The sequence below is a fragment of the Antedon mediterranea genome, chromosome 2 (assembly GCF_964355755.1).
Source record: "Antedon mediterranea chromosome 2, ecAntMedi1.1, whole genome shotgun sequence".
Lineage (NCBI taxonomy): Eukaryota > Metazoa > Echinodermata > Crinoidea > Comatulida > Antedonidae > Antedon > Antedon mediterranea.
This window is the reverse complement of record NC_092671.1, coordinates 11,086,070-11,112,619: the sequence shown is the minus strand read 5'-3', so window position 1 is coordinate 11,112,619 and position 26,550 is coordinate 11,086,070. Positions and strand designations below refer to the sequence as shown.

Genomic DNA, 26,550 nt, shown 5'->3' with positions numbered 1-26,550 from the left:
TTGAATTAAAACCATTTGGAATTTTCATAATCAATTAAATTCATCACATCAATTTTCATCCATGCAGTTTTCATCGACGCAATTTTCATCGATGCAGTTTTCATCGACGCAATTTTCATCGACGCAATTTTCATCGATGCAATTTTCATCGACGCAATGTAAATTGCGTCGACGCAATCTACATTGCGTCGATGCAATTTTCATCGACGCAATTTCATCATCGACGCAATTTTTATCATCGCCAAAAACTTGTGTAAAACGGCGTTCCATAATTAGTGACGAATCGCATATTCGCCGTTTATTGTTGAGGCGCGTAAACAGTGTGCGCAATGCACGTTTTCTTCCCATGACGAGACGAATCGATATTCGACGCTTCGTGTGACGAATAATCGCCAAATTATAATTAATATAATTAATTAATGAAATAAGATACGCAGTTGATGTTTGCATCAATTGTTCTTTAGAATAAATACTTTCGAAATATAAAACAAAAAATGTGTGGTGAGTGACGATATGTTCAATCATGGACCTATAAATTACTAATTTATAGGTCCATGATTCAATATCTGTAGCTTCAATTCAAACATAATGTAACAGAAAATTCGAAGCGTAAAAAACGTTCGTTTACACAACACTTTTTTTTATACTTTATTATTGATTATTATATTATACAGGAATACTATTTATTTCCTCATTTCTACTCAAGAATAAACAATTTTTGGATACAAAACTTTATGCATGTGAATTACATTACCAAAATATTAAAATGAGGATAAAAAAACATCGCGTAAAATACTCGTATTCAAAAGCTTCTGAAATTTGTAGATATATGTCATGAAAAAGAAATTTGACATTCCCAATAATTTTTTTGGGCAAAAATGTAATATATGAAACATACAATTTACATAGTTTATCATTGTTTTTTATTAGAACCAATATGGTTACACAGTTAAACATAGTGATAAAGAATAGATACTTGTTAGGTTACTACCCTACCCTCTAGTTTGAAGCGACATTATAAATTCATCGAGAAAAAAAACGTATCGTATTCAGAAACGTTTGACATTAATTTTTGTATAGATATGTTCAATAAGACAAAACAAATTATAAATTTCAAGACAAATCGATGACTTCCATTATTTGCATTTCTAAAAATTCACACTTATGAAAGACCATACATTTTCAACACATTCGTTTTTTCTTTTCTTTTTGAATACCAGACGTATTTTGTTGTGATGCTTTTTCATTTGAATTGTAGTATAAAATGTCATTGAAACAAGATAAAAATCATACAAGACATGTTATAATAGGTTGCTCTATATACATAACAAAATTAGTTCTTTTTTTTGGTAAGAATCGCCAATGAAGTAGAAAGTTATTTCAGATGTAGTGTGCATTTATACGTCATTAATAGTAGGCCTAAAATATAATATTAAATATTATAAAGAATATCAAACATTTTATGTTATGAAAAATAAAATTTACATATAAGTTTATCATTGTGTTTTACTATAACCATTTTGGTTAAAAGTTAAACACAGTGAGTGATAAAGAATAGAACTGTTTTAGTTTATTTAACCCTAACCCTAGTTTGAAGCGATCACATATTTAATATTCATCGCTAAAAATACGTATCGTCTTGAAAAACGTTTGATATTTGGTAGATATGTTCAATATAGGTTCTTACATCTATAATGCAAAAGAAATATCCTAATAGTTTTATTTTGATTTCTGGGAATCATCAATGAAGTAAAAATGTGTTGGAAATGTATTGTCTTTCATAAGTGTAAATGTTTAGAAATGCAAATTATTAAAATCACGAATTTGTCTTGAAACTTTTATTTTTTGTTTGTTTTATAGACAAAAGAACCTATTGAACATATTTACCAAATTTCAAATGTTTCTGAATACGATACGTATTTTTTCGCGATGAATTAAGTATGTGATCGCTTCAAACTAGGGTTAGAGTTATATAACCTAAACCAGTGTCTATTCTTTATCACTGTGTTTAACTGTGTAACCAACCCAAATTGGTTCTGTAAAACAAGATGATAAACTATGTAACTTGTATTTATTATTATTACATTATATGTATCCTATAATGTAATATGAAAAATAAAATGTACATAGTTTATCATTGTGTTGTACTAAAACCAATTTGGTTAAAAGTTAAACACAGTGTTAAAGAATGGAACTGTTAGGTTATTTAACCCTAACCCTAGTTTGAAGCGATCACATACTTAATTCATCGATAAAAAATACGTATCGTCTTAAAAAACGTTTGAAATTTGGTACATGTTCAATATAGGTTCTTACATCTATAATGTAAAAGAAATATCATAATTTGTTTTATTTTGATTTCTGGGAATCATCAATGAAGTAAAAATGTGTTGGAAAATGTATGGTATTTCATAAGTGTACATTTTTAGAAATGCAAATTATTAAAATCACGAATTTTTCGTAAAATTTATATTTTTTGTTTGTTTTATAGACGTAAGAACCTATTAAACATATTTAACAAATTTCAAAAGTTTCTGAATACGATACGTACTTTTTCGCGATGAATTAATTTTATTATGTCGCTTCAAACTAGGGTTAGGGTTATAACCTAAAACAGTTTCTATTCTTTATCACTGTGTTTAACTGTGTCACCAAATTGGTTCTGTAAAACAAGATGATAAACTATGTAACTTGTATTTATTATATTATTACATTATATGTATCCTATTCTTTATCATAACGTTTAGATAATAAGATATGTTTAATATAATAATTTGCTATGTAAATAACATCATATAATAAATGTTTCATTATCATTGTGTTTTACTGTAACCAAATTGGCTATAGTAAAACACAATACTAAATTTGTATGTAAATGTATCATATTATTTATTATGTTTCCTATTCTTTATTTGTGTTTTACTGTATCCAGCACAGTGCTAAATATCATTTATCATAGTTAAAATGTTTTACTCTAACCAAATTGGTTATAGTAAAACACAGTGATAAATTACTATGTAAATGTCATTTATCATATTATTAAATGTTTCCTATTCTTTATCATTGTGCTTTACTCTAATCAAATTGGTTATAGTAAAACACAGTGCTAAATTTCTATGTGAATGTCATTTATCATGTTATTAAATGTTCCTATTCTATATCATTGTGTTTTACTCTAATCAAATTGGTTATAGTAAAACATTGTGCTAAATTGTTATGTAAATAATCATTATTATTAAATGTTTCCTATTCTTTATCATTGTGTTTTACTCTAACCAAATTGGTTATAGTAAAACATTGTGCTAAATTGCTAGCTATGTAAATAATCATTATTATTAAATGTTTCCTATTCTTTGTCATTGTGTTTTACTCTAATCAAATTGGTTATAGTAAAACATGGTGCTAAATTGCTATGTAAATAATCATTATTATTAAATGTTTCCTATTCTTTATCATTGTGTCTTACCATAATCAAATTGGTTATAGTAAAACACAGTGATAAATTGCTATGTAAATAATCATTATAATTAAATGTTTCCTATTCTATATCATTGTGCTTTACCATAACCGAATTGGTTATAGTAAAACACAGTGCTAAATTGCTATGTAAATGTCATTTATCATATTATTAAATGTTTCCTATTCTATATCATTGTGCTTTACCATAACCAAATTGGTTATAGTAAAACACAGTGCTAAATTGCTATGTGAATGTCATTTATCAAATTATTAAATGTTTCATATTCTTTATCATTGTGTTTTACTTTAACCAAATTGGTTATAGTAAAACACAGTGCTAAATTTCTATGTAAATGTCATTTATCATATTATTAAATGTTTCCTATTCTATATAGTAAAACACAGTGCTAAATTGCTATGTAAATGTCATTTATCATATTATTAAATGTTTCCTATTCTATATCATTGTGTTTTACCCTAACCAAATTGGTTATAGTAAAACACAGTGATAAATTGCTATGTAATGACATTTATCATATTATTAAATGTTTCCAATTCTATATAGTAAAACACAGTGCTAAATTGCTATGTAAATGTCATTTATCATATTATTAAATGTTTCCTATTCTATATCATTGTGCTTTACCATAACCAAATTGGTTATAGTAAAACACAGTGATAAATTGCTATGTAAATGTCATTTATCATTATTATTAAATGTTTCCTATTCTATATCATTGTGTTTTACTATAACCAAATTGGTTATAGTAAAACACAGTGCTAAACTGCTATGTAAATAATCATTATTATTAAATGTTTCCTATTCTTTATCATTGTGTTTTACTCTAATCAAATTGGTTATAGTAAAATACAGTGCTAAATTGCTATGTAAATGTCATATATCATATTATTAAATTCCTATTCTTTATCATTCTGCTTTACTTTAACCAAATTGGTTATAGTAAAACACAGTGCTAAATTGCTATGTAAATGTCATTTATCATATTATTAAATGTTTCCTATTCTTTATCATTGTGTTTTACTTTAACCAAATTGGTTATAGTAAAACACAGTGCTAAATTGCTATGTAAATGTCATTTATCAAATTATTAAATGTTTCCTATTCTATATCATTGTGTTTTACTCTAACCAAATTGGTTATAGTAAAACACAGTGCTAAATTGCTATGTGAATGTCATATATCATATTATTAAATGTTTCCTATTCTTTATCATTGTGTTTTACTCTAATCAAATTGGTTATAGTAAAACACAGTGCTAAATTGCTATGTGAATGTCATATATCATATTATTAAATTCCTATTCTTTATCATTCTGCTTTACTTTAACCAAATTGGTTATAGTAAAACACAGTGCTAAATTGCTATGTAAATGTCATATATCATATTATTAAATTCCTATTCTTTATCATTCTGCCCTTTTTTAACCAAATTGTTTATAGTAAAACACAGTGCTAAATTGCTATGTAAATGTCATTTATCATATTATTAAATGTTTCCTATTCTATATCATTGTGTTTTACTCTAACCAAATTGGTTATAGTAAAACACAGTGATAAATTGCTATGTAATGACATTTATCATTATTATTATTAAACGTTTCCTATTCTTTATCATTGTGTTTTACTCTAACCAAATTGGTTATAGTAAAACACAGTGATAAATTGCTATGTAAATGTCATTTATCATATTATTAAATGTTTCCTCTATTCTTATCATTGTGTTTTACTCTAACCAAATTGGTTATTGTAAAACACAGTATATTTTACCTCAACAACATGTAACATCGCCGCAAAATTGTTTATACGTTTATTTTGATTGGCTAACTAAAGTACGGTCTAATGAATATTGATATCAGAAGATTCCCTAGCTTAGTGAAAAAGTTTTATTACCAAAAATATGCTGATTACGTCACTACCGGAAGTTGTAGTCTAGCATGATGCAGACGCAATTGATTATGTACGTTTGTTAAACATATAAAAAGCTGTAAATTACCACAAAACGACAATAGGAAAGAATTCAAAGAAATGCCCTACGTGTTCAAAATCATTGTTTTAATATAGTCTGTATGTATAACTAACAATTGACCTTGTGGAAGAGCGTATAAATTTAATTTAAAGTAAAACATGATTTACTCGCCAATTTGGTATTGGATATATAGCTCGTCGTAGGTAAAACCAGTGACCCTTAACCCCTGACGTCAATGAAAAAATCCCTTCCCATTTCCTCATAACGTCATAGGGCTTGAAATACCAGACTTCGTCATCGTTTGGCACTGTGAATGGTCGCTCGTTTTTACACCAGATTTGGGTAAGAATATTTTCGCATAAATGATATGGCTTAGCACATCTTCCATTACAATGTGTATACAATCTATCAGTAATAATATTAATATAAAATGTGTTGTATTTTTTTTAAATATTCTAATTAGTAGTATTGGGTCCTTGTCGATTTGGGTGGCTTGGTTGGCGTCCATCCGAACTCTATAAACTTCACTGGTTAGGCCTAACCCTAGTAGTATCTCTCTGCATTGTTTTTGATGGTGAACAGTCAGTGAGTGTTCTACCGGCGCTTTTAATCAAGTGACATGTTTTTATAGTTTCCAGAGTTGTATAATCGTGTTTTTTGTATCTTTAAATACAAATAGTATAAATCGCATTAATATAAAATAAGCTGTGGTAATAATAGAGTTATAACAATATCAGTTAGCAAGCATAGGCCTATATAATAGGCCTACAGGCTACAGCAAATGTAAAAAAAAACAAATTATATTAATTGAAAAGAGAACTTAAAATAAGATGATGATGAATAATAAAGTATAAGAAAACATAATTATTTAATAAAATATTAAAAATATATCATAAATATAGTCTATAGAACAATAATAATATCAAAACAATGACAAAATATAATTAATGTTGTATAAAGTTAAAACATTTGATCCCACAAAATACAACTCAACAATATATTACCAACAGATTTCCCACTTTATAGTTCCAATTTACTTGTTATACAAATATTTTGTAAATATGCACACATATAAAATTCATCAATGTACTGTGAGAATAAACACCCAAGCTATTTGAGTATCCAGTTGCTTCTTCTTCAAGCAATTTTCCGTTTAATTTTGTATATATAAATCAGTAGCCGATCCAGGATTTTGAAATAGGGGGTCACAGAGCTAAAGCTAGTGAAATGAAGGGCTGAACTTAATTTGATGTCCTATCTTTTGTATTACAATTAGAAATGGAGGGGGCCTAGGCCGGCTGGAATTCCCCTCTGGTATATAAAATCGTTGGTTGACTGCTGACTGAGTTTATTAAATTAAAAAATATTTTCAAATTTATTCTCTTCTCATAGATTATGGGAGATTCAGGAAAACCATTTGCTTGCAGGTTGCGAGGATGCACTATGGTAGGTATTATTTATTATTCTAGTGAGTTGTTCACTATTGTCAACAATCTCATCACATAAATCAAAATACAAAAAATGCCTACTGTAATATCAAAATACAAACCTACTTAATACTGTATTTCATTAATTTGACCAATTTCAAACTCCTCATTTACCCTTGTTTGTCTTGTCTCCGTTCATACTTTGTTTCTTGCGTAGTGTATGTACCGAACCCCTGTTTGTGCCTGTGCATGAACATTGATCCGCCTTTTTTCCTGGTGGAACCTATCTTAAAGCTTTCTGAGCTTATTTGATTTCTCCAGATACAACGCAAACTTAACTATATTCTAATTTTTTTATATTTTAATTTTTTTTTGTGTAAATAAATTGATAAATGAATAAAAAAAAGTGGTATTAAATTGGTTTTTAAAGAAACTATGCTGTACAGTAGCTTGTTTACAGATTTAATAGATTTAAAATATAAAAGTGTTAAATTACCAATTAACAGTAATTCTACAGTACTCTGTAGGCACACAAAGATTATGTATCCAAATATAGGCAGATTAGTTTTAGTAAGTATATTAAGTACAACTTAAGTATACAAAAGCAGTGATAGAAGGGCCAAATTTACATATTGTTTCAATTTTACTTTATTTTAGGGATTTTCCATGGTTTTCATGTATAAACTAAATGCTGTGTACTGACGTATTATGATTAAACTATTTAAGCAAAAATTTAATCAACACAAAATCTGAAATCATACCCCACCTACTCTTTTTTGTGGGTTTCCTTGAATCTTTCATTTTTTTAAATGCATTAAATTGGCAGTTTTGCTTTCGTTTCCATGTTATATTACTGTACTTGGCGAAACTGTACAAAAAGTCTTGCATTACATAACACAACTGTCACCAATATGAAAAGATATTAAATTTATCGTGTTTACAGATTTTACTAAAATGTATTGTATAATGTCATACTGTAGAAATCCTGGGCTGGACTAGCAAGCATGTTTTCCTTTTGTGTCCATTGGGCAAGTGATGATGTTGTTATTGCCCAGTGAAAACTGATATTGATTGATTATTTTATTTTTCGCACAACATTCATAAAAATAGAATATCAGCTCCAACTAAGTACAGTACTATGATACTATGACTATATTATCAAACCAAACCTGTCTTAAAAATTGTGTTATTTATTGATAGATTATCTGTAGTACAATAATACAGTAGCAGTTCGCTACTTTTTTTCTGTTCAACATTAAAATACTGTATGTCAAAATTGTAAAAGAATAATTGAAACCAATACAATAAATATACACCTATTAAGCGGACACTTACATGAACCAAATGGGGGGAAATATGTTTTAACACAAAGCCTATTCAGAACACCACATTTGTAGCTCTTAAAAAATGAATGTTCATGAAATTCTCCATGGGAGATATAAGCCATGCCCCTGTACAATACAATACAGTTTTGTTTGTTTATTTGTTATCATGATATCCTGAAATTGTAATTAAACATTTAGTTGTTTTTGTTTATGTTTATGTTGTTATTTTAGGATCTTGATGTTAATTGTCACAGGATTGCAATGCTGTGTACATCTTTTATTAAATTGTTGTTTAAACAGATTATTCATACTCATACGCAAACAGAAGTAAATGAACAACAAAGAGACAATATTTAAAAACATAATTGTTAATGTCACATGATTTGATGTAAAAATGTAATTTTATCTGGTGGACAATTGGTCTACAGTAAGTGCTAAATATAGATCGTTGTTTACTGGTTTTTCTCTAAAATAAATTTTATTGAAATTCATTAGTAAAGTACAATAAATATACAGTAACTGCAGAAACATAATTAATTAAACAAAGTAATTATTAAAAAATAAGTTTCAAAAGATTGATTCGATTTAGTTTTTGCTTGATATTTGTTTTAAAATTGCATGGTTTCTGAAGTTAAAATGAAAGAGCATTACTCAGCTATTTACAACATAGTGTATTGAACTTGCAAATATTATAATTTCTAGTTTCACATGAAATAAAAGTAATATATTATAAACAAATCTCTATTGTTATTTATATTCTACTCACAAACATATCTGGTTTCAAACGCCTCTCCAGAGAATCCCCTTTGATAATTGACTCATATTCTATAAATAGAAGCAGGAACTAACCTTTTTATGAATGAAAATAAATACAACAGAATTAGTGTGATCAGTTGTACAGAATTGATAATAACTATGCAGCCAAGACGTCAGGTACTACACACTTAGCATATATGTTTTTCTTTTCTTCATTTTAAGGAAATTAGTAAAAGTGACTATATTCCACATATTGTGTTTCAATAAGAAATGGTTGATACTGAATTGGAAGCATTAATAATTCATTTGTTGATATTTATCTATAACCAATAATGACAGTACTGTAGATAAGTACTGTAGTATTCATTTTTTTTAAATACATTTTCAGGTACTGTACAGTATAGGTATAGCAATGATACAACAATATTTATTAACATCTCACTTTAATCAGGGAGGTGACAAACAAATATATTTATTTTACATCTCCTTGCTTTAATTAAATTCTGTAATAAATTCATTTCAGTCCTTTTATTTCAGATAGTACATCCATATCACAAAACATGTCAAATCAATAACATTATTGTTGTATGTGAATAATATATGTGAAATATTTGGTACTTGTTTACTTTTAATTGATAAACATAGCTTATTGTAATATATTATAATTGTATTTTACTTTTTTACAGACATTTAGTAACCAAGACCATCTGGAGGTCCACCAGAAGAAACATGACATGAAATTATTAATTGCTGGAGGGACAAAGTCACTTGACACACCGATCATAGGTAGGTAACATTTTGACAATTGAAATTGTGTTACATGTTGCATGTTTATAATTTAAGAGGGGTGGGTTGTACTCAGAAGGTAATAAATTCAATAACAGAGAAGTAAAACTAAAAATTTTTGCTGGTAGTGACACATTTTTATAAATAACTTGTAATCAAACAAAAAATTCAAGATGTTTCTACTTCATTTTGTATTCAAAGATAGTAAACTGAGATGTGTATAAACATACTTGTTGAACTATTTGTTTGATTTTTTTTCACACAGCTGATCAAACACCTACCCCCACACGTTTTTTGAAGAATTGTGAAGAAGTAGGGTTATTCACTGACCTTGAAAATCCATTTGATAACGAGTTTTCTAATGCTATCGACAAGGTTAGTATATACCTCCATGGTATTTATAATAAATAGTTGTTTATTGATGATTTCATTCTAAAGTAACTATTGTTCCCTGGTTTTAATTTTTAAATAGTTACTTTATCAAAGGTACTTGAGGCTTTATCTCCAATTCAATTTTTTTTTTCTAATTTTAAAAAATATTTTTTTCCTTTACATAAGCAAAAACAAACAAAAATAGCACTGCCCTATGCTCAGGGATCACAACCCTTAACAAAAAAATAAAATTAAGAAAATATCACATTTGAATATGTACACTAAACTAGTTGTAGAATTGACTGGCTAGTTGGGATGCTTATTTTGCCAGTAGAATTAGTAAATATGTTACACAGTAGTGTGGATAAAAAAGTTACATTTTCTAACCTTGATAGTAGGAACAAGTGTCATCTGCTATTCTCCCTTGGGTAAAGACAAATCTATAAAATCCAAACACACTTCCTTGAAAGTGCAGTAGCCATTCTTAATTGTTTTAGTGGTTTATGCAGGTATATGTACTGAATACAGAATGTTATCCTAATTTTGTTGTGTATTGCAATGTTTTTCTCTTTTTAAGAGATAAAAGAATAGTTTATGATAATACATATGTTTATTTTATAGCCAAGCCAAGATAAAGAAAGTCCACTAGTGACCAATAATGAGGAACCCAAAATTATCAAACCTATTAAGCTAAGTATCACACCGAAAGCTACTACCACGCCAGTTCTAATAGCGCCCTCTAAGGCAACAAAGAAACAAGTTTTGATGAATCAGCCTCTACTTGTAGTGAGTCCGACTGTACCAATAGCCCCAGCACCTGTAATCAACACATCTACTGTTATTACACAGCTTGGAAAGTTAGTTTTATTTCATAAATAATATTAATTAATAAATCTATATATCTTACTCTATAAATCCAAAGGAAAATTACTGAAAAAATAACAATGTTGTGGTTATCAGTGGCTGGATCTTAACGAAGATATAAAATAAGCAAAAAGCTAAATCAAAAAGATAAAGTAAAACGGCCATTTTATTATAGTAATACAGCTATTTTATTATAGTAATAATAATTGTAAATATTAAAAATAATAATTACATTCAGTTTGACATATTAAACATAGATTTTTTTTTTAGAGTCTTATATATTTCAACAAATTTAATCATTATAAATGTTTTCTCATTTGTAGCCAACCTGGGTTGATTGCTGGGCCTATTTTATTGCGGTTACCAAATGGAACAACAGTACCAGTGGCCATTCCACCACCCCCATCTGTCGCAGATGGTGCAGCAAATGTCCCCAATGCTATACCTGTGGGTGGAGCAGAAGGGACAAACGTGACAACTGATCCAAATGGTGTTAAACAGGTATGTATTCTATTTAAAGGCCTACTTTGAGGAACCATTCCCAGAACTCTGCCCCCATCCCTTCTCCATCATTTTATTGTGGCTGTCTAGCTCAGATTAAAGTTAAGTTAAAAGCCAATCTTTTGTAGTTCTGATTTATACCGTAAAGAGAGTACAATTGTATACATAAATAATATATATTTTTTGTACAGTCTGAAAATCACACACCACACAGGTGAGAAGTCCTTTTAAGTCGTCATCCATAATGCTAATGTAATATAATGCTGTTTTAATTTGATGACCTAAAATAATACCGAAAATCTTCTAATTGTAACCCTGGGTTATTATTCTTTGATTGTCTTTTAGGGTGGGTTACTATTAGAGTATTGGGTTACTATTTACTAATCTTAAATTAGGCACCTGAAAATTGTAACCCACCTCCCAACTTTTCCGGTCAGCAACTCATAGCAAAATAATAAAACAGTACGAATAAACAAATTTGGCAGAACTCTAACTTTATTTTATAAACTTTTAAAAACATTCAATCTTCCCCCCCACTCCCGAGATCAACATGCATTATCTCCTTATTTTCAAAATACGGCTGCATCATAAGTTTTTGTGACTCTAATAGCAACCCCCATGGGTTACTATTAGAGTAGTGGGTTATTATTATGTATTAACTTACTATTAGAAGGGGGGTTACTATTAGAGTGTATGTTATTATTAGAAGATTTACAGTATCCGCTTCTGTACACACAGTAATATTATGTTTTTTAAATTTATATTTCATTGAATTACAGAAATTGAAAGCAGCCATTACCCTACAGAACCCTCAGATTGTTGACTCTAGACCTTTATCAGTTAGCCCCAATTCGATAGAGTGAGTAACTTTTTTTTGGCAACTTATATGTTTTTGTTACATTTTTGTCACCTTAAATTTAAAATGGGTAAAATAACTTGGTTTACAAATAGTTTTCATGCATGTATATAAATGATTAATTTGAATAAAAACACTTTTTGTTTTGTAGTCGAAAGAGGAAAAGTGTCGGTGAAGAATCGGATGAAAAAAGACAGAAATTTTTAGAAAGAAATCGTGCAGCAGCAAGTAGATGCAGGGATAAAAGAAAAAATTACATACACAATCTTGAAAAAAGAGCAGATGATTTTCAAACAACAAACACTTCTCTTCAGGTATAATTTTATTCTCATTATCACAAATAGAGGTAGCTTGTTAATTGAAGTATCAGAATTTTTCCAGGTTATTGTGGTTTTAGCAGAAACAAAATTGGAATACAACCAACAGGGTCCAATGTCACTAAAGTAATTTAGAAAAGAAATTTAATTTAAATGAAGATACTTTCACTTCCTTGTATAGATGTATATAGTATTAATTTTCAATCACACTTACTCTAAACCACCCAGTGATATACTGAAAATTAATGAATGATGAAGATGATAACATCTTTTGAGATTAAGAAGCCATCCTGATCAAGATTCGAAACAGAGACGAAGTACAGTATTATACATTATGTATAAATTGATTAAAACTTGCATTTTATTTTTTTAACTTTAGAATGAAGTTACCCTTCTTAGAAATGAGATAGCCCAGTTAAAGCAGCTTCTTTTGGCCCATAAGGACTGCCCCATCACAGAACTACAAAGAAAAACACAGGCTCACATATTAAGAGGTAAATGGATATAAGTGATAAGTTTTAATTAGCCAGTTTTCACAAAGTTGCCTTATGCAAAATGTGTATGTTATACCAAAATAAAAACCAGTTTGTACAGAGATCCACAAATCAAAAATCATGTGGTAAATGGAATGTCAAGGTTTTTTTTATCACTAATAATATACAATTAGGAAGAAGTCATATAACTGTAATATTTTTCTTGTGTTTCTAGGCATGCAGGAGCCAACAGAAACACAAGTTGTCATCAGAAACTCTACCACAACCCCAGCAGAAGCAGCCTCTGCCCTTGCCCAACTTGCCCAGACCACAACATCGTGATAGGTCGCCTAGAATATGAATATATGTGTATGATTTGTAAATATACAACAACGGCAGAAGCTACCTCAGCCCTAGATACTGGCCATAACAGAATGTATGTTGGCATTAGCAGGGCCTGACTTCAACAGTGTACCAATTTGGTACAATATGCCGTGTAATCTTCAATCAAAAGCAGATTCCAGGCTACCACTACACTTGTCAGACGACAACCTCGACATCTAAATTATGAAGTAGACTAGAGGCACAGTATACACGTCCGTTCTACTACCATTTACATGCAAAAAATGTATTTTAATATTTAAAGTGCAAAATTTATTTCTGAATTGAGAAACAAATTCTCAAATGTAGGTTAATAGTATACCCATAAAAGATTTTGTTTCCATTTCATTTAATTATTTGACCAAAAAAAACCAATAAAAACAGATCCGACCTAGACCACTATGACTCAAAGAGTCCGACAGTTAATCCTTTCTTAATATTTGTTTTAAAAATTATAATAAATTATTATTATATTTTACTCATAATTTTAATGACCAGCTTCAAATATGGTTTTTATGTCAAACCATTATATTATGCCCGACTAACACAATGCCCGTCCCGTTTGGTTCATGATTAAAATATTTTGAGTTTGAATTTAATTTAACATGACATAAATTTGTGTGTGAGTAATAAGATTTTTAACTTTTTACAGAATATTAAAATGCTATGTTGAAATGTTATTTGACTAGTTTATAATAAGAACTTTTCATTTTTGAAGGATTATTATGTTTCACTAAACATATTTATAAGTTTTAAACAAGAGAACGATGAATTTAGTAGTGTAAATGAAGATAGACGGCCAGCTCAGAAACAAAGAATAAGTTACTTTTATTGTATTAGTAAATTAAAAAGGTTAATTTGTATTACCATGAAGATGGTATTACAATCCATACACAACTTGAAACATTTTTTTGTAGATATCTGCGAAATAGACAAACTATTTTTCTTTAATAAATAAATCATGTGTAGGCTTTAATAATAGGTAGGGAGCCAAGGGGAAGTGAGACCTGTGAACGTATTCACACTTGGACTAAGGGAAACATACCCTTAAAATTAAACAAAATATCCTATCTAAAAGAATACAATTTAAAGGAAATACTTTAATTTAAGTAAAACACTTAATATTTAAGGGAAATATCTCACGTAAGTGTGATTGGTGAATACGTCCACTGCTTCCTAACTCTATTCGTCGACACGGACGACAAATCGAAAGTGCCCTAGTACCTGCCTGCAAGTCAGGTCTTGTGAACTTTGACCTTTAAAGGACAATGTATTTTTTAAGTTCAGAACAATTGTAACTGTAACTTACAGACTTATGTGCATGTTAGTCTTTTGCATGGTATATTTGTTACCATGATTTGTGTTTTATGTAAGAAAGGATAAAGGTTGTCTTTATTCTTTCTATTCAGTAGCTTTTATTTTACAATACAAAGGATAAAATATAAAGGAAACATGGTTACATCAAATTAAAATAATATTTATGATAGCCATGACACAGGAAAATGTATTATATGTAAATATATCAAGTTAAATTCTTGTAGGGCTGCATGGCAGAATTCTAAAAGATGTAAAAATTTAACAATGGGATAGAAGTGCAGGGTACAGAAAAGATTTGCTGTAGTTGTAGTAGTTACTTCTCTACTAAGTACATCCTCTTTTTTTTTTTAATTGATACATTTTTTGTATGAATTAAAACATTTCATTGTTTCTTACATTTAAAGTAAACATTTAAACACATGATCTATTGTTGTTGAGTCAGTACTCTGCATTAATATAATTTGTATTTATGTTTAATTTGTATTGAATATGTTTACACATATGCTGTGTGTTGTTCTGTTTAATTCATAGATAAAGACAACACTTTTTAAAAAATATAATAACAGTTTTAGCTATTAAAGAAATTGGTGCAGTTAAAATATTAAAGAAAATTTGTTTTTAATTATAGAAAAAAAATTACATTTTAATGTATAATAAGGGACTGGAAAAAAAAATTATTTTATGATTCATTTTTACAACCAAAATAAATGTTGGTTGATTGTATGGCAGTGAACTTGAGACATATCATAATATTTGAAACAAATTGGCAAATTTTTGTATGCACAATAATAAAATGTATTGTTTATGATTTTATCATATATTAAGTTGATATTTGAAGCACTGTACTTTGTTATTTGACAATTATAATATTTTTGCCCAATGTTTTTACTAAAGTGTAATTTTTTTATTCCTAATATGAAGGTATAGTACCAAATATCTTGGCATTTTTATAATAAATGTATATAGTTCTGAAAATCAAGACATTTTGTTTTTTTGTTGAATACCATACAATACAATATTCAATAAAGTATAAAAATAATTAATATTTTAAAATCTATATTTAAAGTGTATCAATATTTCAGACCTGGCGGTAACACTATATTTCTGTAATCTTTATATTTGATATATGAAAAAAAAAACAAGAATACTAATATAATAATAAGATTATTATATCACAATATCATCGGAGACTCCAGCTGTCATTCAATGTATTCATGAACGGCCCTGCTGTACAGTATAAAAACAGCTTTCACACTTTAATGTTTTAACTGAAATAAAATATGTGACAAAGCTTTTCTGTACTGATCTCTATTATTATCGGTCGCTAATGTTTGTTTGTTGTAACCTAAGCATTTGTACTTGCAGTGTTATCATTAGGTCTGCTTGTTTATTGTTTGGGTTGTCGCTATAGAGAAGTGACGTAATGTATTGTTATGGTAATTTTCTCATGCTGGATTTGAAGAGACTCAATCGGGTTTTTTTCGACAGTGAACTGGAGCACAGTTTGTAAAAGCATTGAATATTCAGTTTTTAATCGGAAGACAACAATTTTAAAGAATAGGTAATAACATTGTTTCTTTTAAACATTTATGTGTATAATTGAAAAGGGCAAAAATCCAGAAACAAGAGAGTACATTACTCCATTTAAAGGGACTGGAGACAGCCCAGCTAGCCAGGAGCTAGAGGAGGGTGCCTGAAATAAGAAGAGGCTGCGTGTCACAATCCGTGTGCTGGTTGGTAGGGAGGACTTTGGACTGTATCAAGGGAATTCGTCGGCCTACAAGTACTAGAATAAATATTCTACATACATAGGCCAGTATTTCAGTAAATGATCTGCCTGTTTTTTTTAGTGTACATACCCTTATTTACTTTAATTTAAAAAATTGTTTTAATACAGGAGGATATTAAAAATGTTTTGGAATGGATGTCAAGAATATATTTATATTTTGTATACTTAACTTAGGCCTAGGCCTAGCTTATTCTGCACAATTTATTTTGTATATTATAGTATTATTTTGATATCCACAAAATTATTTAATTGCTGCAGGTCTTTATGTAATTTCAGATGGGTTGTGCTTCTGGATCATTAGCTGCAGAGTCAGCTACAACAAGAACAACTACATATCCACAAACAACAACAACAACTGTGTATCCGGTGCAACAACAACAACAACCTGTTAATGGCGCTTATAATAAACAACCCCCTCAACATGCCCCACCCCCTCAACATGCCCCGCCCCCTCAACATGCCCCACCCCCTCAACAGGCCCCACCTCCACAACAGGCTCCAGCAAGTAATGATAATGAAAAGGTACTGTGCACTACATTTAATAATGCAGTTAAATTTGTACTCCTATAATAATAAAATAAGTTCAGTATTTATTACTATTATACAGAAAGAAACGAAAATATCAGTACTAACTACTATAAAAGTTATGAAAATAAAAGCATTTATTAAAATAATAATAATTTTTCGTTTTTCAGCCAATGGAAGTTGAGTTCAACGAAAGTCTAGTACAGCAGTTAGTCAATTTGGATCGAGAGATCAATCAATTAGAATCTCGCAATATTACAAAACGTTATCAACTTCAAACATATCAAGTTCAACAATTAAACGGTCAAGTGCAACGGATGACAACGGAATTACAGCAATTGGAGAGTCAAACGTGAGTTGCCTTCTTTTCAAATACTTTTACCCAAAATCTACCTCGCCCTGATACTTTTAACATACATTCTCAGACAATAAGTAAATTAAATTAATCTGGTTCTGAATAGAAATTTAAAGTAATTGAAATGTGATTTCTGTTCATTTTGCAGAAATGCTCGATTTCCACAGAAAGTGGGAGACAAACATTTTTTGCTTAAGCTCTGTATACACTATCAAAGTTATGTGACAACAACATTTGATGTTCACATACAGACTGGACATGTTATATCACTACCATATTTGGGCATATCACCACCATATTTTGGCATAGCACCACCATGGGCACATCAGACTTTTTTTGTCAAACTAATTTGTGTAAACAGAGCTTTAGAACTAGATTGTTTGCCTAATAGTAAATGATAGGTGCTTGCATGTTTGAATCTAAAAACAGACAGTCAATGTCAATAATAACATTACTTTATTGTCCACACAGAAAGAAGGAACAGCAGGATGTTGTAGCACTTCAAAACAATGTCAGCGTTAAACAGATGATGTCACAGATGCAGTTTGTACAGCAGATGGCAAAGGAACAAGAGGAGTACATGGCGGCATTGAATAAACAAGAGATCCACAGAAAACAGCTGCAGTCTACCAATGCGCAGCTCACCAGTATGCATCAAGAACTTGAACAGTTGAAGGCTGAGATGGCAAAATTGAAACAGTTGTATGATAAGCAAGACGCGATATTGTGTAAGTAATTTTTGTAGATGTATTATCATTAAGAACTCATATTAAGAGGAGTCATCTTTGGTGCAAAAAAGTATCCCCTGAATAACTGTTGGCCATACTGTTAAAACATATATTCCACTTATTTGTTTTTAACAGGAATATGTCCCTAGAAGTGTCTCAAAGGAAGGGTTGTACTACTAAAGCTCTGTCTACACAAACTAGTTTTACAAAAATAATTTGATGTGCCCCAAATATGGTAGTGATATGCATGTCCATATATTGGCACATCACATATTTTACATACAGTGTGATAGTGTGGACAGAGCTTAAGTTTTGATGTTTTTTTATTTTGTAGAAATTTAGTTTATCAAATTGTAAAATTTATTTGATACATATATAATTTAATTATTTTCAATTAGTTACATTTTAATAAACTAAACAACTGCTGGATGTCATGTTTATGAATAGTAAATTAATACAACAATGCATTTGTTTATGTGCTGCTTAGCAACAGGTAAAACATACCCAAGGTTGTGCCAAATTTAAATTTGCAATTACTATTGTATAATTTCTGTGATTATGAATGAGAAATATTTATTTATTCAAAAAGGTTGAGTTCAAGTATCCTATAGTCAATATTCACACATATAAAAAAGTCAATACTATCCCTGAAGTATCAGAAATTTTAAGAATTTATTACAATATTTGTAAAAAAAATGATTAAAAATCTCTACTTTAGACTTAAAACTGGAACAAAATGCTATTAAATTAATTCACCTGGTTCCCAATATATTAAGTTTTGTTTTTTTATCGCTGATTTAATTGTATGCTATTTAATTAATGCTGACAATACATCCTATAAAAAAGACAAACAGACAATTCATGTATCATTGCTTTAATTTCCACATGATACATAATAATAGGAGAAAATGAGTCTCTCACATGATTTGTGTTCATCTGACAAACATAGCTCTGTGTATATAAATTTATTATGGCAGTGTCGTGATTGATGTGACAAAGTTGTCACTATAAATATCATAGGATTATTTCATTTCAAACAACAATAACAATCACCGTCACTTCCTATTCTCCTCAGCGAGCATCTTTGATGGCAAATACGGCAGTGAGACAGAGTATAGATTAGAAACTGAGCTAGACTTAAGCCTTGAGAAGAAACAACGTGTAATGGTTGCTAAATATAAATGGACTAATGCCAAGATTTTGATGCAGCATGCGTGTGGCCAGCTGGGATTTGCCGTAAGACGATGGCAAGATGTTGCTAGGATACCGCCAACGTAAGTTCAAAATTTTCCGTTTTTAGAACATACTTTATTGTCTTTTGAAACAATACATGATGCCAATATTGAAAACAAGTCTGAATTTCAAAACTAGAATTTAGTTCTTGTTTGTTGTGTTAATTAACACTCCAGCGTTTGTTATTTGTTTGGATATTTCTATCATGAATCTGTGCATTTTTATTGAAAATATACTACAAAATTAATAATATATATAAAAGATTATTATATTAATAGTACAAAATGTTTTTCAATAAGAGTGACTTTGAAAATTTATATATCATAAATCTATTGAAACTGCTTGATATTTAAAACATAAAGATGTATAAGTTAGTACAATTAAAATATTTTTTATTATTAATTACAGGAGTGGTCAAATAATCTACCAGTTTGCAGCTGAGACACGAAACAATCTTGTTGCAGCCTCTCAAAACATAGCAAGTGCACAGAGATACCTGAATAACATCAAATTCCCATACTGCACAACAGAAGAAGTAAAAACTCTTAACAACGCAATTGCTAATATATTTACTGATATGAGAACGACAGAAAGACATCAGCACGCCCTCACATGCTACTCAGTCACATGGCGGAGATCCGCAGCTTTGGTGCAATGGTTTGATCATGTATGTATTTTCTATTTTGATTTACAATAGAATTTATAGATAGAACAAGTACATTTCATATCATAGTGTGCTACTATAAGTAATGTATTATCATGAAATATCTCAAATATCTAATAAGAACCAAAACTTATAAAAAATGACATAGATACATGCAAATGAGGGTTGATACAAAAGAGAAACAAAATCGTTGTTTAACTTGTAATTAATCTGTTTTGTCCCATAGGTTATAAACAAAACAATTTTGAATGATTTGGATACATCAACCAAGGAATGTGCTGCTAAACAACGAGAACTAAAATTGGAACGGCTGAAACTGACCAAAGAAAAAGTGCGAGAAAAGATGGGAGACGATGTAGCTAACACAATAGAAATACCACAAGGTAAAAATAACATTGGAAATTTCTATTTATAATTATATGTGTACATATACAATTAGTGTGTAAAACTATTTTTAATTTATTTCTGAACACCTTTATTAATTATACGTGTATATATACAATTAGTGTGTAAAACTATTTTTAATTTATCTCTGAACACATTCATTATAAACATTGATATCATTCTTCAGAAGTTAGTTTTTGTAATGGCATTTATACACAGTTGAAAAATTATATTTAAAATAAATGTTGTTTGATGCTTTTTTACAATAGATGTGGAAGAAGAAAAAGATGATGAACCTGAATTGGTTGCCTTGATGGTGGATGCCGATAAAGTCTCATTGGATGGCAACGAACAGGTACATTTTTTTCCCCTTTTTAAACAAAATGGGTGTAGTTATATTTGATATACTGTATTATACTAAAGTCTCACAAAATATCCTATGCTAACCAACAAATGCCCTATTACACTTGAGATAAAATAGATGAAGATAAAAAAAACAGTGCATTTTAACACCCAAATCCTGTTAGCCCAGCACTTTCACAGTATGTCAAATGATTTTTACAAATTTTTAGAACACTGATTTAGCTGTGGCAGGCGTGGCACAGGATGAATCTCAACCAACACCACTCCCTGTTAATGAACTTGCTAGTACACCCACAGGAAGCGACCTATTTGGTAAGTAATCAATTTAGTAGCAAGCCCATAGCCAGAGGGCTTTGAAGGTTCAAATGAACCCTCCTTTTGCTGGAGATACGTAAAGCCTAACTAACTTCGCTTACAGTGTCAGTATGTCAACCTTTTTCCCCCTTGTGGAACTTTTAAATCCCCCCACAGACTAAAAATCCTGGCTAGGGATTGGAGTATATACTGTATTTCATATAGAAAGTACAGTATTTTACCATTTGTTTGTTTCTAGACTTCAAAGAAGGCCCACACAACCAAAAATCCATTGCCTAACTATCGTTGCTTATGTCAACTTTTTTTCCCTTTTGTGGAACTCCTATGGGTTTGAGTAGTATATACTGTATTTCATAAAGAAAGTATTTTTTTATCATACTTCAACTTGTTATGTTTCTGATCTTCAAAGAAAGCTCACACAACCAAGTACAATAGAGAAAGCTTATTTATTAAATTCAATTTCTCAGGTGATATTGATGATCTGAAGAAACAGCATGAAGCTGAGATGGCATCATTTGAAAAAGCACATGAAATGCAGAAAGCCAGGGCTGACCAAGACTTACAGGCTAAACTAGCCAAACGAAGGAGTCGCCGTAATAGGATGCAGGCCCAGGAGGCTGAGATGGAGGCTTTAGCAAAGGCCCAAGCAGAGTTGTGAGAAAGATAGTTAATTAAAAAGACTAAAATGATATAGCTTGATTTTAAAAACATTCCTGTAAATATTATGTTACTTTAATATAAATAGATGTTGTTTTTTTTGGTAAAAACTAGAAAAATGTATAAAGAGGTTTATTGCAACAATTTTATTATGTTTTAACTGTTATTTGTAACTTCTGTATGATATTACGATGTACAGCACACACACCTTCCAAAATATATGATTTATTACTTTTGATGTCTTTAGCATTATACTTAATTCTGCGTCAAAGGTGGTGCAATATTATGATTAGGTGGCTGAGACAATACAATTGTCTCTTAGCCAAAACAGATTCTGAAGCTGTGAATGACAAATAAAATAGCTTCTATGTATTACTGTAAGCCAAAATGTGAGACCACCGAAACAAAGTTGAACATGTCTTTCCTAACTATACAGTAGTTTTATTTTATTTTTTTAAGTTTTATTTATTCGGTACAAAAAAAAATCACAACAATCCCAGTGGGCAAACCTGTGATTTACAAACATAAAACAAAGAAGAACACAATAAAAAAAACAATCTTAATTACATATGAACGGAAGCATAAAAAAAAACGAAATAAGAAGATTAAAAAAAATATACTAAATTATTATTATTATTTTTTATATAGTATAATTTCTTTGCAATATGATTTTATTTAATTATTCCAGTCTTCCAGAAATACATTACCACCTTTTTATGTTTTTATAATTTACTGTAATTAACATTGAAACAAATTACAATTTTCATCCCTGTGCCAACATTTTTAGACTTAAACACCCACTTATTCTTGTATTCAGGTATGCTATCATGATAGTATTATCATTTACGTCTAAAAAGAAATATAACAAATATAAAATATTTTAAGATTGTTCTGTAATGTTTATATATAGTTGTGTGTGCGATTCTACAGGTGTGCAATGTATAGTATTAATTAAATTATGTATATATTACTTCCAGGTGAAAATATTATGGGTATTTAAAAGATATATTAATACAGTTCTATTGTTTATTTGTAGCTATTCTGTTAGAAATAAAAGTCTAAACTGGTTTTAATTCTGAGATTTGGTGAACTCAATTATTCTTTTCTAAATATCAAAAGATATATGGCTATCCATAGTGGAGCTGTAGCTTGGTGGTTAACATGGTTGCCTTCCAATCCCAAGTGCCAGGGTTGTAACTCACAACTTGTTCAACTCTACTCCCTAAGCCTCAAATGAGACTTAATTTATAAGCACAATAAATTATTAAAATAGTTTATCCATTGGTGAGTTACTCGCATTGGATGCGTATGAAATTTTAAAAATTTATTTCATTCATATTCCAAGAATATGGGTGACATTCTAGGCTTGTGAAATAGAGCTGAAGTCTGCTCTATTTTACCATGGAGGAAGCAATAATTCCTCCATGATGCTACAGACCACTGTTTCAAAACAAACAGAAGAGCGCAAGCAACAATACGTTCCTCAATATTACCATGACTATATACAGTAGAAGTTAAAGTTAAGTTAAAAATGTAAACAAGAGACCAACAATTGAATTTCAACACATTTTTCTAAAACATTGTTTTAAAACATTGTTTTATTATAATCTGTTATACTAGTGTTCTACTAGCTTAAAAACAATAGCGTCAAACCATAAGATAACAAATTTAATATAAAATTGGGTTTTTCAATAATGTGTGGTTTAAAAAATTAATATCCTTATACAGGTAAGTCAATCAAGGTATCAAATTTTACTTTATAATCTTGGTTACTGTTCTTTTGATAAATCAAATATTGAGAACAGTTATAAAAGTTGGGTATTCTTAAAATGCTAGGTTATTCGTTCTAACAATGGTCTAAAAATGAAATATCTCTTTGAAAGCCATTCAAAGTACCATTTTATTTTATGTGAAAACTCCTCTGACAACATGGCTTAGGCAAGTGGATACTTTTCAAGGTTTAGAGTAAAGCTAAGTTGATTAATGAACACTTTAAGATTTGTGTTTTGCTGCAAAACATTCTGCAGTTTGATAAATCTATATTTTTCATGATTCAAACAAAATTATAAATACACATACTATTGCTTCATGATTTAGTAACTTTTTTGCTAAATATTGTTAAGTAATATTTGAATAAACTTTATAAAAACATTTCTGATCACATCATCACTAAGTATACAATAATCTTTAAATGTGATCTTATATAAATAAAAAATACGTAACAAGGTATATAATAGGAATGTTCAGAACTGTAGTATTATATAAACATTTCATTTCGAAAGACATGGTTTCATTCCTGTACGCTGAAGGTTCTTTGTCCCTAGAAAACTGAAGCTGTGCAGGGTCTAGAGCTAAGGTGAGCCTCAGAATGTATCATCAATTCCTCCCCTTCTCAGTGTACAGATCTGGATTTACATATTAATACAGTACATTATTATTATTATTATCAAGGTATCAAACTCGCTCTTTAGAGTGACTTTCTTGCTATTATTCTTGTGTAATAATGCATCTGATTGGTTAAAGCCAATCAACCCCTCCCCCTTTTTCTCACCGTACAGCTCTGGATTTACATAATACAGCAAATTATTATCAAGGTATCAAACTAACTCTTTGGAGTTATTTTTGCTATTATTCTTGTAAAGTTATTTATAGTTATACTGGTCCTCCAGCTTAACTGAGGAAATTCGGATTGTGTAATTATTTGTGTAATAACATGATAGTCTAAACAGCATTTTGCTCTGTGTTTAAAATCTTCTTGACCTTTTACACTACAGTATCAAAAGTTCTGATAACCATCCCCAATTTATGTTCATCGTTACAATTATTCATGTAAAGCCATTGAATCTGGTATAGGAGTTAGGAGCTTGTTTACAAAATCTGCATAATTTACTTGACCGTTTTTAGCAATACCAAATTCTCGTAAAATCGCATCCACTAGAAAAAAAACAATACATCTTTTATGAAATAAATAATTTGCAAAGAATGATGAAAATCACACAGAAATACTAGAGCATCGATGATGCAAAGACCACTCATTGTTTAAACTGTCAATTTAGATTTTTGTATTTACACTAGTCAAATGCTTCTTTCTAAACAGAGATTGTATCAGTTACAAAAAAAAAATATTTGTATGATTAATTAATGACAAAAATGACAATGCTGTGGGTATTAATGGCTGGATCTCAATGGAGATATGCACAAATAAAATAAGCAAAAAGCTAAATCAAGATGATAAAGTAAAACAGTCTATAACGAAAGTGCCAAGCCTTCGGAAAACACGATTTTGTCATCAAAGCTAATTTTATAATATTGACATTATACTGTACCTTCCCTGTCTTTAAGTTTTTCTCCAAAAGTACACATAATTCTCTTGAACTCTTTTACAGATATGTAGCCTTGTTTCTTAGCATCTGCATGGTAGAATGCGTCAAGGATTTCTCGTGAGCAATGTTCACTCCTTTGCTGTTCATCCATTATTAAAAGAAAATCATCAAACTGTATTTTCTTTTCTGAGAAAACAATAAATAAAATTTTAAATTATGTTCAATATCTGTTTATTTTCAATTGAAAAGTTGAAAGAATGTTTAATTATTAATATTTTTGAATTAGGCAATCAACACTAGTGGGAGATTAAGCACCAATTATGCTAAAAAGTACTATAAAAGGGTCTTTTACACCTGTTCTGGGACAGTTTCAGTCCGGTGCAGGCAAATCAAACGTCAACGTTTCCACAACGCTCTATTTGCCAGTTTATGCGTAGCCCAAGAAAACAAAACATTGACGTTCGATTTGAATTGCCGGTATCGAAACAAGTGTTAAAGACCCTTTAAAGTTGAATCGGGTCATCAACATCCTAATTAGCAATGATTGTTGTGAACAAGAATGCAGCTTTTGTATTTAAAAAAAGGGTGAAAAAAGAACTTATTAATTATTATTATACTTATTATTTCAGTATTTTTCTTCCTGGTACAGAAAGATGAACTATGTTCAGTATTATTAGTGTATTTGTTAATTTATTTTTATCAGCAATCCATACCCTTTTCATACTTCTTCCGATAAGTTCTGATTTCTGTTGTTGTTGGACTTGTATACAATGATCTCATTACTCGAGCTAAGTCATCTGCTCTGATTACACCTTTTTTGGAACTGTCATGTAGTGAAAAACAATCACGATATTCTACATACAAAAAACAAGAAAAAATAATACATGGATCAAATAGTTTACTTTTTTTAAAGTTTTTATTTTAATTTTATAAAAAAAAAGCAATTGAAATTTGAATATTATTTTGTTTTCCTTTTTTAATTTAAATTGTTTAACCATTTGACACCAACTTACCATCGATCTGACTTTGGCTAAATACATGCGCCTGTAAATACAAGAAAATAAGACGTTGTTATTACGGTACTGTATGTATGATTAGGCTAGGCCTAGTCTACGTCACGAAAAATCAACCGAATAGTCACCACACCCATTCAGAGAGTGTAGTGACAGTGTGAGTCACTAAGATTAAGAATTGATCAGCCTACAGAACCTGAGCTGACTAACATTAACAAACGATTGTTATCAAGCAAAGTTTACACAAATATGTATCTGGGAAAAGATACGGTGAACAGAAATTAATGGTTTTATTTTCGATAACAAAAATATTAAACAAACCATTTTGGAACAATATTATTGTCAATAATTTGTCGTGTCGTCGGCCAAGAAAATTAAAA

The 26,550-nt window shown here is 29.7% G+C and overlaps 3 protein-coding genes across 3 annotated transcripts; 2 read left to right on the top strand and 1 right to left on the bottom strand.

Annotated features, from left to right (window-relative positions):
- Window positions 1–5,647: 5,647 nt before the first annotated feature.
- On the top strand, window positions 5,648–13,891 carry LOC140040393 (cyclic AMP-dependent transcription factor ATF-2-like). The gene is made up of 10 exons (XM_072086293.1): window positions 5,648–5,788; window positions 6,839–6,892; window positions 9,641–9,740; window positions 10,006–10,115; window positions 10,734–10,969; window positions 11,300–11,477; window positions 12,257–12,336; window positions 12,485–12,647; window positions 13,030–13,144; window positions 13,359–13,891. The coding sequence occupies exons 2-10, from the start codon at window positions 6,842–6,844 to the stop codon at window positions 13,463–13,465; spliced, it is 1,140 nt and encodes a 379-aa protein (XP_071942394.1). The 5' UTR covers window positions 5,648–5,788; window positions 6,839–6,841; the 3' UTR covers window positions 13,466–13,891.
- A 2,384-nt stretch (window positions 13,892–16,275) lies between these two features.
- Window positions 16,276–22,895, top strand: LOC140040391 (uncharacterized). Its single transcript, XM_072086291.1, has 10 exons — window positions 16,276–16,382; window positions 16,887–17,132; window positions 17,306–17,487; window positions 17,962–18,218; window positions 19,294–19,492; window positions 19,860–20,118; window positions 20,342–20,498; window positions 20,769–20,854; window positions 21,072–21,174; window positions 21,645–22,895. The coding sequence occupies exons 2-10, from the start codon at window positions 16,887–16,889 to the stop codon at window positions 21,833–21,835; spliced, it is 1,680 nt and encodes a 559-aa protein (XP_071942392.1). The 5' UTR covers window positions 16,276–16,382; the 3' UTR covers window positions 21,836–22,895.
- A 425-nt stretch (window positions 22,896–23,320) lies between these two features.
- LOC140040392 (calmodulin-like protein 4) lies at window positions 23,321–26,545 on the bottom strand. The gene is made up of 5 exons (XM_072086292.1): window positions 26,492–26,545; window positions 26,171–26,201; window positions 25,871–26,011; window positions 25,161–25,343; window positions 23,321–24,768 (listed from the first exon to the last, which is right to left on the bottom strand). The coding sequence occupies exons 1-5, from the start codon at window positions 26,492–26,494 to the stop codon at window positions 24,656–24,658; spliced, it is 471 nt and encodes a 156-aa protein (XP_071942393.1). The 5' UTR covers window positions 26,495–26,545; the 3' UTR covers window positions 23,321–24,655.
- Between the last annotated feature and the right edge of the window lie 5 nt (window positions 26,546–26,550).